Raw genomic sequence first — 14,906 nt, forward strand, 5'->3', positions numbered from 1 at the left:
TGGACAGTATTCCAGAAGGAGGTGGTACGTGTGGCATGAGAATCTATTGGCCCCGAGGTTGGGTGGGGAAGCGGGGAAGAACTGAACTAGGAGTTCTCAAACTCTCCAGAGTGTCAGGGCCTCACTGGGGACTTATTGAAAGGCAACTTTCCAGTGTCCACCCCAGACCTATTAGAGGTGCCCAGGCAGTGAGAAGACACTGGTTCTTGTCTATTCAATAAATGCTGAGCGCCTGGCATTGCTCTGGGAGCAAGGAAAACAGACACAAATTCCTTTCCTGCAAGGAGCTGACATTGTAATGGCAGAGAGAGTCATGTGAAAGTTTATTGTTAGTGGCTGCAAGACAATGGAGACAGTGGCGGGTGTGTGGAGAGCAAGAAGGAAACTATGATTATCATTCTTTTTTCGGCCGTGCCGCATGGCTTGTGGGATTCTAGTTCCCCGACCAGGGATTGAACCCAGGCCCTCAGCAGTGAAAGTGTGGAGTCCCCACCACTGGACCACTGGTTATTATTCTTAAGACATGTCTCATTTTTGTCTCCTACCATATCTAGAGAAGCAAGATGCATGACCAAGCACTCAAGATCTGGAGTGAGACAGTCCTGGGATCAAATCCTCCCTTCTTCACCTACTCATTATGGGCCATGGGGTGACTGATATAACTTGGCCATGCTTGAGCAGGACAGTGAAATCAGGTCTCTGAGGAGAGTAAGGAGGGAGATAGGTTCATCGAGAGGTCTTAAACAGCCCAGAGATGTTGGACAGGACCCAGGTGGTGGCACACTCTTTTCCAAATGTAGCCACTGTATTAGCTATCTGGTGCTGTGTAACAAGTTGTCCCCATATTTAATGGCTGAAACAGCAAGTCTCTATTATCTTGTGGTTTCCTTGGGTCAGGAATCTGGGCATCACTTAACAAAGTGCCTTTGCGTCAAGGTTTCTCACAAGGTGGCAATCATGATGTTTGCTGGGACTGTCATCATCTCAAAGTTTGATTTGGTTGAATTTAGGTCTACCATTTTATCATTATTATTATTATTATTTTGGCTGTGCTGAGCAGCATATAGGATCCTAGTGCCCCAACCAGACATCGAACCCAGGCCCTGGCATTGAAGGTACTGAGTTCTAGCCACTGGACCTCCAGGGAATTCCCTACCATTTTATTGTTTATTTCTGTTGGTCTCCTTTGTTTCTTTATTCTTCTCTATTTTTTTTTCTCTCCTGCCTTCTTTTGGATTACAGGCATACCTCGGAGATATTACAGGTTTGGTTCAGGATCACTGCAATAAAGCAAATATCACAATAAAGTGAGTCACATGCATTTTTTCCTTTCCCAGTGCATATACAAGCTATGCTTAGGGCTTCCCTGGTGGCACAGTGGCTAAGAATCCGCCTGCCAATGCAGGGGACACAGGTTCAAGCCCTGGTCCGGGAAGATCCCACATGCCCTGGAGCAACTAAACCCGTGCACCACAACTACCGAGCCTGCGCTCTAGAGCCCACAAGCCACAACTACTGAACCCATGCACTATAACTACTGAATCCCGTGCTCTGCAACAAGAGAAGCCACCACAATGAAAAGCCCACACACCACAACGAAGAGTAGCCCCTGCCCACCGCACCTAGAGAAAACCCACGCACAGCAACGAAGACCCAACACAGCCAAAAATAAATAAATTAAAAAACTTCTAAAAAAAATACAGGGACTTCCCTGGTGGCACAGTGGTTGGGAGTCCACCTGCCAATGCAGGGGGCGTGGGTTCGATCCCTGGTCCGGAAAGATCCCACATGCTGCAGAGCAGCTGGGCCCGTGCGCCACAGCTACTGAGCCTGTGCTCTGGAGCCTGCGTGCCACGGCTGCTGAGGCCTGCGTGCCACAGCTACTGAGCCTGTGCTCTGGAGCCTGCGTGCCATGGCTGCTGAGGCCTGCGTGCTACAGCTACTGAGGCCCGGGTGCCTAGAGCCCGTGCTCCACAACAAGGGAGGCCACCGCAGTGAGAGGCCCGCGCACCGCGACAACGAGTGGTCCCTGCTCACTGCAACTAGAGAGAGCCTGCACAAAGCAACGAAGACCCAACACAGCCAAAAATAAATAAATAAAAAATAAACTAAATTTATTTAAAAAAATACTAAACAAACAGAAAACAATTACAGTAGTAATATCAAAGATCACTGATCACAGATCACCATGATAAATATAATAACGAAAAACTTTTTGTAAAAATTTTATTGATTGATTGATTGATTGATTGATGGCTGTGTTGGGGCTTCATTTCTGTGCGAGGGCTTTCTCTAGTTGCGGCGAGCGGGGGCCACTCTTCATCACGGTGCGTGGGCCTCTCACTGTCGCGGCCTCTCGTTGCGGAGCACAGGCTCCAGACGCGCAGGCTCAGTAGTTGTGGCGCACAGGCCTAGTTGCTCTGCGGCACGTGGGATCTTCTCAGACCAGGGCTCGAACCCGTGTCCCCTGCATTGGCAGGCAGATTCTCAACCACTGCGCCACCAGGAAAGCCCGAATAATGAAAAACTTTGAAATATTATGAGAATTACCAAAATGTGACACAGAGACATGAAGTGAGCAAATGCTGTTGAAAAAATGGTGGCAATAGAATTGTTCAACACAGGGTTGCCACAAAACTTCAACTGGTAAAAAACACAACATCTGCAAAACGCGATAAGATGAAGTACCATAAACAAGGTATGCCTGTATTTGAATATTTTTGAGTATTCCATTTAAATTTAGCTCTTGAGTTTTTCACAACCTCTCTCTCCTTTTTAGAGATGGCTCTATGGATTACAGTATACATACTTACCTTTTCACAGTCTACTTAGAATTAATACTTTAGCACTTCAAGTGGAGTGCAGAACCACTGTTTAGTTTCCTTTTTCCTCCCCTCTCTGTGTTGGAATTGTCACATGTGTTACATCTACATACACTGGAAAACGTCATCAATGTTTTAATTTTTGCTTTCAACCATCAAACATTTTAAAGAGAAGGAAAGTAGTGTATTACCAGAGATGTATCATTTCTGTTGGTCTTTGTTCCTGAAGTTCCGACCTTCCTTCTGGTATTATTTCCCTTCTATTTGAAGAACTTCCATTAACCATTTTTTCTTTTAAAAGAGAGGATTTGCTAGCAACAAATTTTCTTAGTTATCCTTCATTTGAGAATGTCTTTACTTCACCTTCATTTCTTCATTTTCATGGGGAATAGAATTTGGGGTTGACAATTCTTTCAGCACTTGAAAAATATTATTTCCCTGCCTTCCATCCTGTATGTTTTTTGATGAGAAATCCATCATCATTCAAATCATTGTTTCTCTGGACACAATGGATTGTCCCTCTCTGACGGCTTTCAAGAGTTTTTCTTTGTTTTTAGTTTTCAGCAGTTTGATTATGATGTGTCCAGCCATGGGTTTCTTTGAGTTTGTTGTGCTTGGGATTTGCTGAGCTTCTTGAATCTGTGGGCTTGTGTCTTTTGCCATTTGGGGGAGTTTTCAGCTATTATTTCTTCAAATATTTTTTTCTGCATTTTACTTCTTTCTCCTCTCTTTCTGGGACTCTCCTGACAGGAATGTTAGACCTTTTAATATTGTCCCACAGCTCTGTTGTTGAGACTGGATAATTTGTATTGCTCTATTTTCAGGTTCGTTGGCTCTTTTCTCTACCATCTCCATTCTGCTATTTAGCCCATCCAGTGAATTATTAATTTTGGTTATTGTATTTCTCAGTTCCGAAATTTCCATGTGGTTCTTTAAAAAAATATTTATTTCTCTATTGAGACTTTGTTTCCATTAGTTCAAGAGTGTTTGCTCTTACTTCCTGGGCATAGTTATAATTGCTGCTTTAAAGTATTTGTCTGATACTTCCAACATCTGCATGATTTTAGGGTTGGCATAGGATGATTTTCTTTTCCTTTGTGAGTAGTTGGAAATTTCCTACTGTTTCACATGTTGAATAATTTTGGATTGTATCCTGGACATTTTGGACATTATATACAACATATTGTACTATTATATTATGATACTCTAGGTCTTGTTTAAAACCCTACAGAGAATGTTGATATTTATGTTTTGTCAGGCAGTCAACTCAGTTAGGTTCAGATTGTAGGTTGCAACCCACTTTCTCCAGGCAGTTGTTCCAATATCATTTCAGTTTTCAAAGCTATTGCAGTACTATTTGGATCCGTTCTGTGTATGTACCACCACTCTCTCCGACCCACAGGTCCTCCTTCCTTCCCTGCTCATCAGACCAGTAAGAAAGGGTTTTTTAAAGAGCCCTTTCTGTCTACATCCAGCGTGCAGTTCTGGGTTTTGGGCTGCCTGTAAGTCTAGGTTGGAAAATACCAGAGGAAAAATAATAAGGAGGGGCAGGACACCAGGCAGCTTCAGAGAAAGGAATTATTACATTTATCTATGCACTCAGATGTATAAGTGTAACCTTTTAGTGCCCTGCTTCTTATCTCCTTGGCCTACCTGGATTTCAGCTGCATTTGTTGTGGACAACTCCAATATGCGTAGAACTCCTACCTCAAGAATGCATGTGTTTTTCTATTTTCTCCTTCAGGGTCTTTGTGGCCCCCAGCATGTGCAGCTGTTAATGCCCTCTGGAGCAACTGTCAACCCTCAGCCAGACGTGATCTGGTGGGTAAATAATACCAACAAACTGAATCCAACAGTACATTAAATAGATCGTACACCATGACCAAGTGCGATTTATCCCAGGATATGTTCAGGCATTGGAAAACTCAAATGGGTATTTGTATGCCAGTGTTCACAGCAGTATTATTTACAATAACCAAAAGGTCAAAACAACCCAAGCGTCTATCAACAGATGAATGGATAAACAATGTGGGGGACTTCTGTGGTGGTGCAGTGGTTAAGAATCCGCCTGCCAATGCAGGAGCCACAGGTTCGAGCCCTGGGTCGGGAAGATCCCACGTGCCGCGGAGCAACTAAGCCTGTGCGCCACAACTACTAAGCCTGTGCTCTAGAGCCCGTGAGCCACAACTACTGAAGCCCGCGAGCCACAACTACTGAAGCCCGCGCGCCTAGAGCCCGTGCTCCTCAACAAGAGAAGCCACCGCAATGAGAAGCCCGCACACCGCAACGAAGAGTAGCCCCTGCTCTCCACAACTAGAGAAAGCCCGCGCACTCAGCCAAAAAAAAAAAAAAAGAATTAAAAATAATCCACCTCCAAAATGTGGTATCTCCCACACACAGTGGGATATTATTCAGCCATAAAAGAAACAGAGAACTGTCACATGCTATTAACTTTGAGGAATCTTGAAAACATTATGCTAACTGAAAGAAGCCAGACATCAAAAGTCACATATTGCATGAATCCTTTTTTTTTTTTTTTTTTTTTTTTTAATGTACGCGGGCCTCTCACTGTTGTGGCCTCTCCCGCCGCGGAGCACAGGCTCCGGACGCGCAGGCCCAACATGGCCGTGAGCCATGGCTCACGGGCCCAGCCGCTCCGCGGCATGTGGGATCTTCCCAGACCGGGGTACGAACCCGTGTACCCTGCATCGGCAGGCGGACTCTCAACCACTGCGCCACCAGGGAAGCCCATGAATCCTTTTTTATGATGTATCCAGAACGGGCAAGTCCATGGAGACAGAGAGCAGGTTCGTGGTTACCAGGGGATGGGAGGTAGGAGAAAGTTGGGGATGATTACATAATGGGTACAGGGTGTTTTTCTGGGGTGATGAAAAAATTTCGAAACTCGAGAGAGGTGGAGACTCCACATATTGTAAAGATACCAAGTACCACTGAATTGTCTACTTTGAAATGGCCAATGGTGTGTTCTGTGAATTTCACCTCCACAAAAAATAAAAACTTCAATCTATGGTGGATGGAAATCTAAACTGCCCAAACTCTTAGGATCTAATTTAGTAATGCCCGTGAAAGTTTAAATGTATTTTCTAGCAGCCAACTGCAAGAGCTCCCAATGGTCAAACTGGAGAGATTTGCTCATGAAAATCAAGTAGTATTGGATTATAACCCGAAGTATAAAATAAGTAGTCATGAATCCATACGGATATAAATAAAGGATTGAATAAATTAATAAGTGGGGGGAGAAGAGACAAATTTCTCACGGTGAATTCCAAATAATCAGTGTAGGTGCTCTGCCCTGGAGGAAGGGGAGTATAACTCCCCGCCCCTTTTGTATGGACCCTGCACAGAGACTTCCTTTCAAAGAGTACATTATGGAAAAGGGAGCAGGGATAATAATTTTGCAGTTAAGAAACCTGATAAACTGTACTTCAGCAGGTCGATCAAGGCAACATCAATAGTCATAAACCACGTTGATCATATATACCTTTGATATGATATGATTAAAACGGCATTTTAGGGGAATTCCTTGGCGGACCAGTGGTTAGGACTCTGCGCTTCCACTGCAGGGGGCCCGGGGTTTGATCCCTGGTCGGGGAACAAAGATCCCGCAAGCCACGCGGCACAGCCAAAAAATAAAATAAAATAAAATAAATGGCATTTTACTTCTGTGATATACCTCCCTCAGCCCGTAACCCGGTAAGCCTAATCCTGAGAAAACATCAGGTAGGTCCCAATAAAGTGTCATCCTACAGTATTCATGACCAGTCCTCAGGACTGTCAAGGACATCAAAAACAAGGAGGAGTCTGAGAAATTGCCTCAGTTAAGTCAAGCCTAAGGAGACACGACATCTAAATATAATATGACGTCCTCGATGAGATCTTGGAACAGAAAAAGGATATTAGGTGAAAACCAAGGAAATCTAAACTGTGGACTTCATGTAATAATAATGTATCCATATTGGTTTACTAATTATAACAAATATACTGATGATAATGTTTATAGGAGGGGAAACTGTGCAGGGGTATATGAGAAGTTTCTCATACATGTACTATAGTCTCAATTTTTCTGTAAATCTAAAACCGACCTAAACAATGAAGTCTATTTCAAAAATTTACCCACCTTTTGCCATTGAAGGACATCTGTATAGGGCGGTGAGGGCACAGACTCTGGATCCAGATTGTCTGGGTTCAAATCCCAAGCTCTGCCACTTACTAGTTGTGGTCGGCAGCCTGCAAGATGGCCTACAGTGATCCCTGCCTGTTGCCTGTCATGCCATGTGTAGCCCTCACCCACACGGACTAGGGCGTCCTCATGTGACTGACAGGAGGTTGCAGAAATGATGGTGAGTGATTTCTGAGGCTAGGTCACAAAAGGCACTGTGGCTTCCCCTGTGCTTTTTCTCTTGGATCACTCACTCTGGGGAAAGCCAGCTGCCATACTGTGGGGAGACTTGAGGAAGGTTCCACATGGTGAGAAACTGAGACCTCCCACTAACAACCATCGCCAACTTGCCAGTCGTATGAGTAAGCTACTTTGGAGATGACTCCTCCAGCCCGTCAAACCTTCAGATGATGGCAGCCCCAGCTGACATCTTTTTTTTTTTTTTTAATTGGAGTATAGTTGATTTACAATGTTGTGGTTTTTAAAAATTTTTTATTGGAGTATAGTTGATTTACAGTGTTGTGTCCAGGGACTTCCCTGGTGGTACAGCGGTTAAGACTCTGTGCTTCCACTGCAGGGGGCATGGGTTCGACCCCTGGTCGGGTAACTAAGATCACACAAGCCCTGTGGTGTAGCCCCCCTGCCAAAAAAATGCAATAGTCAACAATGTTGTGTCCAGCTGACATCTTGATTATAACCTCCTGAGAGACTGCTGCACCAAAATTATGCAGCTAAGTTGCTCCCTAACAGAAATTGTGAAATAATAAATATTTAGTGGTTTAAGCTCCTAAGTTTGGGGGTAATTTGTTTCATAGCAATAGATAACCAATGCACTAATTCAGGGGTAGGCACACTTTTTTTTCCCATAAAGGACCAGATAATAAATATTTCAGTCATTGCAGGTCATGTACAGTATCTGTCAAACATCCTCCTTTGCTTTTTAAAAATCCTTCTAAAATGTAAAAAAACATTCTTAGATCAAGGTCTGTACAAAAACAAGCCAGAGGGCTTCCCTGGTGGCACAGTGGTTAAGAATCCACCTGCCAACTAAGCCCATGAGCCACAACTACTGTGACTGTGCTCTAGAGCCCACGAGCCACAACTACTGAGCCTGCGTGCCACAACTACTGAAGCCCGCGCGCCTAGAGCCTGTGCTCCGCAACAAGAGAAGCCACCACAATGAGAAGACCACGCACTGCAACGAAGAGTAGCTCCTGCTTGCCGTAACTAGAGAAAGCCCGGGTGCAACAACGGAGACCCAAAGCAGCCAAAATAAATAACTAAAATTATATATATAAAAAAAGACAAGCCAGAGCCTCCCTGACATCTTTCCTTTCATCCTTTCTACTTTCCTTCTTTCCTCCTTCCCTCCCTCCATCATTCTCTTCTTTTTTTTTTTTTTTTGCGGTACGCGGACCTCTCACTGTTGTGGAGCACAGGCTCCGGACTCGCAGGCTCAGCGGCCATGGCTCACGGGCCCAGCCGCTCCGCGGCATGTGGGATCTTCCCGGACCGGGGCACGAACCCATGTCCCCTGCATTGGCAGGCGGACTCTCAACCACTGTGCCAGCAGGGAAGCCCCCTTTTTAAAAAATATTTATTTATTATTTATTTTTGGCTACGTTGGGTCTTCGTTGCTGTGCGCGGGCTTTCTCTAGTTGTGGCGAGCAGGGGCTACTCTTCGTTGAAGTGCACGAGATTTTCATTGCGGTGGCTTCTCTTGTTGAGGAGCACAGGCTCTAGGCATGCGGGCTTCAGTAGTTGTGGTGTGCAGGCTCAGTAGTTGTGGCGCACGGGCTTAGTTGCTCCGTGGCATGTGGGATCTTCATGGACCAGGGCTCGAACCTGTGTCCCCTGCATTGGCAGGTGGATTCTAAACCACTGCGCCACCAGAGTAGTCCCTCTTCCTTTCTTTTTATCTCTCTCTCTCTCTCCCTTTTTTTTTTTTTTTTTGTGCAGTACGCGGGCCTCTCACTGTTGTGGCCTCTCCCGTTGCGGAGCACAGGCTCCGGACTGCTCAGGCTCAGCGGCCATGGCTCACAGGCCCAGCCGCTCCACGGCATGTGGGATCATCCCGGACCGGGGCACGAACCCGTGTCCCCTGCATCGGCAGGCAGACTCTCAACCACTGTGCCACCAGGGAAGCCCTCTCTCTCTCCCTTTATCCCTCCCTCTTTTCCTTCTCTCTCACTGTCTTTCATTCTTTTATTTATTCAGTCCTTCATTCAGCAAAATGAACAGCTACTATGTGCCAGGCCCTCACTGAACTGCTGCAATTATATCTGTGACCAAGACAGCCTCCCTGCTCTCCTGGGGCTCCCAGTCCAGTAGGGGAGACAGACAGCAAAGATGTAAGTAAAGAATCTAATTTATCATTATGCCCTGTGACGTTTCGTCGGAAGGAAAAAATCAGGTTGCAGACAGAGACAACTTCAGGGAAGGATGCAATTTCATCTAGTGAGGGTGCTTGGAGAAGGCCTCTCTGATGGGAGACTTGAAGGGTGAGGAGAAAGCAGTCATGGGAAAAGTGTTTTGGGCAGAAGGAACAGCTTATGCAAAGACCCAGAGGCAAGAAAGAGCTTGGAGTTTCCGGGAACCATGAAAGACGGCCTGTGTCCTGGAGTGGAGTGAGTGGGAAGCTGGGGGACTTGGGGTCAGGGAGGTTGACGGGGCCACATTGCAGGGCCTTGAGTGCTGCAGTGTCAGAGCAGTGGGAACCTGGGAGGGTTTTGAGCAGGGGTTGCTGTGGTCTGACTTTCTTCTCTGATTGTCGTGTGGATTCCAGCAGCTTTACTCCCTCCCCAAGGCCTCTTGTCTGGCTCATTGATAATTAGGCCAGTGAAGGTTTATTGAATAATTACTATGTGCTGGGTACTCACAAGAACTCTCTGAGGGAAGTAATGTTAGAGGTGAGGAAACCGAAGCACAGGAGGTGAGTAAATGGGCTAATGTCACACAGCCAGGAAGAGGTGGAGGCAGAGTTAGAATTCAGGTAGCTGCTGCCATGCTATCCCGTGGCCCCAAACCCCACCTCCTCTTCAGGTCTCTTGCCATCAACTCAGTTTCTGCCCGTCAGTCAACTGGGCCTTTCCACTTCAGAGCTGGTCAATTCCTCTCCTGCTCAAACACCTTCCATGGCTCCCTACTGCCCTTGATAATGACCAAGCCCTCTAGCCTGGTGTTCAAAACCCCATCTTTCTTTTTCTCCCTCTCACCTTCAGCCCGTCCTTGACATCCCAAGTTCAAGACCTCCTGGATGCCTTGCAGTCCCTTCAGCACTCCCTCAACCCCCACGGGCTGCTGCCTTGGAGCGGCAGTCCCCTGCTCCCACTCCAAGCCACATTGATGAAACTCATTCACCCTCCCCTGCCCCTTGTCTCCTTTCTCCAGTTGCCTGGGGTTCCCGGTCAAAGCTTACATCAGGACCAACTGCAGAGTGGGTGCTACATTCATTCATTCATTCACTCATCCATTCAACAATCATTCCTTGAACACCTACTATATACCAGCCCCTGCTATAGGAACTGGGAGTACCGCAGTGAACAAGACAGACATGGCCTCTGGTCTTAAAGAGCTGATATTGTGGGGCAGGAGAAATACCCAATTAACTAACAATCAAACCAATAAATATCATACAATATATTTTTAAGTGTTACTGAGAGCGGTGGGAGGAGGTCTATTTTTAGGTATGTTATAAAGCAAGTATCTTTTTTAAAAAAATATTTATTTATTTATTTGGTTGTGCCAGGTCTTAGTTGCTGCATGTGGGCTCCTTAGTTGGGGCATGTGAACTCTTAGTTGCAGCATGCATGTGGGATCTAGTTCCCTGGCCAGGGATCAAACTCCGGCCCCCTGCATTGGGAGCTTGGGATCTTAGTTGCTGCGCCACCAGGGAAGTCCCTAAAGCAAGTATCTTTAAAAAAAAATTTTTTTAAATTTTATTTTTGGCTGCATCAGGTCTTTGTTGCGGCACGCGGGATCTTCGTTGTGGCATGCACGCTCTTTGTTGAGGCACGCGGGTTTCTCTCTAGTTGTGGCGTGTGGGTTTTTCTCTCTCTAGTTGTGGCTCGTGGGCTCTGTACTTTGTGGCTCACGGGCTCTCTAGTTGAGGCGCGTGGGCTTAGTTGCCCCGCGGCATGTGGGATCTTAGTTCCCCGACCAGGGATTGGATCCACATCCCCTGCATTGGAAGGCGGATTCTTTACCACTGGACCACCAGGGAAGTCCCCAAAGCAAGTATCTTTGAGGAAGTGACATTAAAACAGAGTCCAAATAAGGGAAGTGTTCAATCCATAAAGACATCTGGAGGAAGGTGTACCTGGTGGAGGGGACAGTGTGTGCAAAGGCCCTGAGGTGGGAATCAACTCAGATGTTGGAAGGACACAAAGAAGGCCAGTGTGATTGGAATGGAGTGGGAGTGAGACGGAGGATGCAGGTCCAAGCAATGTCAGGGCAGGTTCTGCAGGGCCCCTGCTGAATGCTGAGGCAGGAACACACATCTGGAGTTTGAGTATGATATTCCTTGCTGTTTATTTGCGGTGAAGCCCAGGGACCTGGGCATGCTTGGAGACAACCCCCTGAGAGCAGCAGAGGCCTCAGGGTCTCAGGACTCGCAGCCATGGGTGCGCATATATTCTGAAAACCCCTCCAGCTGGTCCAGCAACTCCTTCTTGCCCACTGCCCCATCCACTGGCCAGTGCATGAGGAACGTCTCCTTGCCCAGGACATGGGTGTATCTGTGGGCAAGAGGTGGCCAGGATGGTGAGGAGAGCCGGGTGCCTTGAAGGTGTGGAGACCTTTCTGACTTGCCCCTCTGCCCTGCCTGACAGACTCTCAGAGCCACAGCTTATAGCGTCCACTCCACCAGGCCATCTCAGGTCCCCCCACCTCTAGCCCATACTGCTGGGGATTAGAAAATGCTCCCCTTCCTCTGACTCGTTCCTGCCATCTGTTGGAAATTTACAACTACATTTACAACATCTCCTTATGAATGGTGTTCCCTGGAGTTGTGCAGTGCACAGCCTGCACCTCCATTCAGGGCAGCCCTGAAACCCAAGACTCGTGTTGACAGGTGCAGTAGAAACTTTGACACCAAGGACTGGACTGGGGTAGGGAAGGGGGCCCAGGCCTGAGTCCCCAGGGCAGCAGGAGCCCCCCACGCACTCAGATTTGACTCTCCACAGGTCTGATGTCTGGCCCATGATGAGGTATGTCTCGTGTTCTTGCAGCCCCAGGGAGTCATGGCAGGTGGCGTGAGTGACGAATTTCTTCATGGTGAGGGGCTTGGCAGAGTCCGTGCCTGGAGGAGAGGAGAACCAGTGTGTGAGCTGGCATAGGCCTGGCCCTCCTCCGCGTTGGGACCCCTGGGGTAGGCCCCCACGCCCCCTCCTCTGCCACCTTGGACATACCACTCTTGATGATGGCTTGGAGCTGCATGTTGTAGTAGATGTAGGGGCTGGAGGCGGAGGTCTCCACAGACTCCAGCCTGGCCTTGTACACTGGGGGAGGGGTCCAGGAGGGTGTTGTGTTGGTGTCCAGCCTGCAGGTGGGCCGCCCCCTGCCCCTCCCCACACTCACCAAAGTCCACGCCAACCTCACAGGCTGCTGCCTGGAGCTGCTCCTGCTGCAGGTGGTCGCTGTCCTTTGAGGATGGGCACTGTTCTGGAAGGTTGGGGGAGGGGGGGCGGCTGTTCTAGCTGCACTGGCGCAGGGGCCTTCCTCCCATCTGACCGCCATCCGGTCCCAGGCGGCAGCTGCTGGCTCTCTGGGTCTGGCCTTTCCGATCTGTAGGGTGCTCTCTCCTCCTCTGTCTCTCCGTTTGGTCTTTTTCTTTTCTGTTTCTCTCATCTGAGTGTCCCTCCGTGTCTGTGTCTCTGATTCGCCTGATCTTTGGCTGTGCCTGAGTGTATGTGTCATTCTCTGTCTCCTTTTCTCTGTCTCTCTTTGTCTCTGTCTTGCTATCTCTCTGTCTCTCTCTCTCTCTGTCTCAACTCAGCCCAGAAGGCGCCCAGGAAGTGATGAAAAGCTCTTGAACCCCTAGCCTGGCAGTCCCAGCCCTCCGTAGCCCCATGACCTCACCCTCGGCACATCTGCACACGTCTCTGTGGCAGATCTTCCTCAAGGAAGCGTGCTCTGTGGGCAGGTTGTAGAAGGAGCTGCACCTCTGGGCTGTGAGAAGAGGCGAGTGATCGGGGTTGGCTTGGGCCAGTGCTCCTGGGGGCTGGGTGCACGTCTGGCTCCGCCCCCAGCAGGCCCCGCCCCACCTGACCTGCCCAGCCACCCCCTTAACAGGTCCCTCCTCTTTAAAGAGGCTGCCCACTTCTTGCCCACCCTTACCCAGCGGGCCACGCCAAGTCCCTTCTCAGCTCTGCCACACCCGCTTCCAGGCCCCCCCGCCCCTCCCCGGGGCCACTTTAACCACTAAGGAAGGCCACGCCCCTCATCACCACGCTCCTTGGGTCCCTTCCGGCGCCCTCTTGGCCACCCCTCCCACGGAGCCAAGGACCCCCTCTGCCACGCCCCATTCCCCCTTTTGGCCCCGCCCCTCACCCCTCCCTTTTTTTCTGGCCCAGTCCTTCTCAGGCCCTGTACCCTCCCGGGATAGCCCTCCACCCCAAGGCCCCTGCTCACAAGGCTCGTAGTAGTCGTAGACCATGACCTGGGCAGCCTGCAGGAACTCCGCCTGCAGCATCCTGTGGACGCGGAAGCCCAGCACCGTGTCTACCTCGTGGGAGAGCTGGAGAAGGGAAGTCCTGTCTGAGCTGATCAGGGCCACGGAGCATGGGGTACTGACCACAGGGCCTTGGCCATAACCACTGACCGCGTGGCCCTGAATACTGAGGAGCTGACTTCAGAGGGCATGGCTCTCGGACAACACTGACCAGGGTGCTGATTGTGGTTTCTCCGCCCATCCGGCTGCCCACGGACCTCTGGCAGAGGACACCTGGCCTTCCTCACCTTCTCCAGGTAGAGGACAACAGTGCTGTCGCTGGAGGTCGTCTTGGTCTCATACTGGAAGGCGTACCTCTCCACGTCGCTCGTGAGCTGGGGCAGAGGGTGAGGAATGCGCGTCGGCAGAGATCCTCCAAGGCACCCAGCCCCGGGAGCTCCAGTTAGTGTGAAGCAACTCTCAGAGCTCCCGGCCCTTGTCCAATCAGCCCCACTGTTGGGGAAACTGAGGCACAATCAGGGCAAGAATTTAGCTAAGGTCATACAGGGAGTCCCCCAGAAGTGACCATGGCCGCTGACCTTGGGGCAGGGACTGTGAGACATTAACCTGGGGGTCTTGACCCAGGTAGATGCTGTTCTGCGCCCACTCGGGGAATGTGGGATGTTGCCAGGGCAATCCCCGTCCTGCTCATTACCTGTTTGAGGTCATCCTGGTTGGGGTAGAAGCCGGTGAGCAGGGAGACCTCCATGATGGTCATTGTGGCCTCTCGATGACCCTGGTACCTGGGGATTTCACAGCACCAGTCTCTTCCCACTGTCCCCTTGCCCCTCTCCCACGCTCCCACTGTCATCACCTCTCGCCTGGACAAGGGCAGTAGCCTTCTCCTGTGTCTGCCTGTCGCTCCTCTGCCCCCAAGAGGATACAGCTTTAGCAAACAGAAATCTGGTATGTTGCCTCCTTGCTTAACTTCCTTGCTTTACCAAAACACCTGGCCTCATCCTTTCACTTCCCCTCCTTCCCCTCTGGCCTCTGATTGATTGCTCTGAAGTGTCAGTCTCTTGCCTGCCACTGGACCTTGGCACATGCTGTTCTCTCAGCCTGGAATTCTTCCTCCCTCTTTGCCCTGAAAAATCCTGTCACCTTTGCAATTTCAGCTGATGCATCACCCCCTCTGGGAAGCCTTCCCCAGCCGGCACACCAGATCATTCTCTAATTTGCCCTCCTGTGGCTCCGT

General features: G+C 49.2%; 1 protein-coding gene across 1 annotated transcript; it reads right to left on the reverse strand.

The window, feature by feature from the left end:
• Positions 1-11,507: 11,507 nt before the first annotated feature.
• On the reverse strand, positions 11,508-14,429 carry LOC117311898 (complement C3-like). Its single transcript, XM_033855109.2, has 8 exons — positions 14,367-14,429; positions 13,960-14,046; positions 13,633-13,738; positions 13,081-13,170; positions 12,580-12,663; positions 12,411-12,500; positions 12,166-12,301; positions 11,508-11,738 (listed from the first exon to the last, which is right to left on the reverse strand). The coding sequence occupies exons 1-8, from the start codon at positions 14,427-14,429 to the stop codon at positions 11,606-11,608; spliced, it is 789 nt and encodes a 262-aa protein (XP_033711000.1). The 3' UTR covers positions 11,508-11,605.
• Between the last annotated feature and the right edge of the window lie 477 nt (positions 14,430-14,906).

Source organism: Tursiops truncatus, chromosome 3 (assembly GCF_011762595.2).
Source record: "Tursiops truncatus isolate mTurTru1 chromosome 3, mTurTru1.mat.Y, whole genome shotgun sequence".
Classification (NCBI taxonomy): Eukaryota; Metazoa; Chordata; class Mammalia; order Artiodactyla; family Delphinidae; genus Tursiops; species Tursiops truncatus.

Coding starts and splice junctions, on each gene's coding strand:
- LOC117311898 (XM_033855109.2), bottom strand. CDS start 14,429: ATGACCATCATGGAGGTCTCCCTGCTCACCGGCTTCTACCCCAACCAG. Junction 12,501..12,579: donor TGAGGTTGGCGTGGACTTTG/GTGAGTGTGGGG, acceptor CCCCTCCCCCAG/TGTACAAGGCCAGGCTGGAG. Junction 11,739..12,165: donor CTGTGGAGAGTCAAATCTGA/GTGCGTGGGGGG, acceptor TCTTGCCCACAG/ATACACCCATGTCCTGGGCA.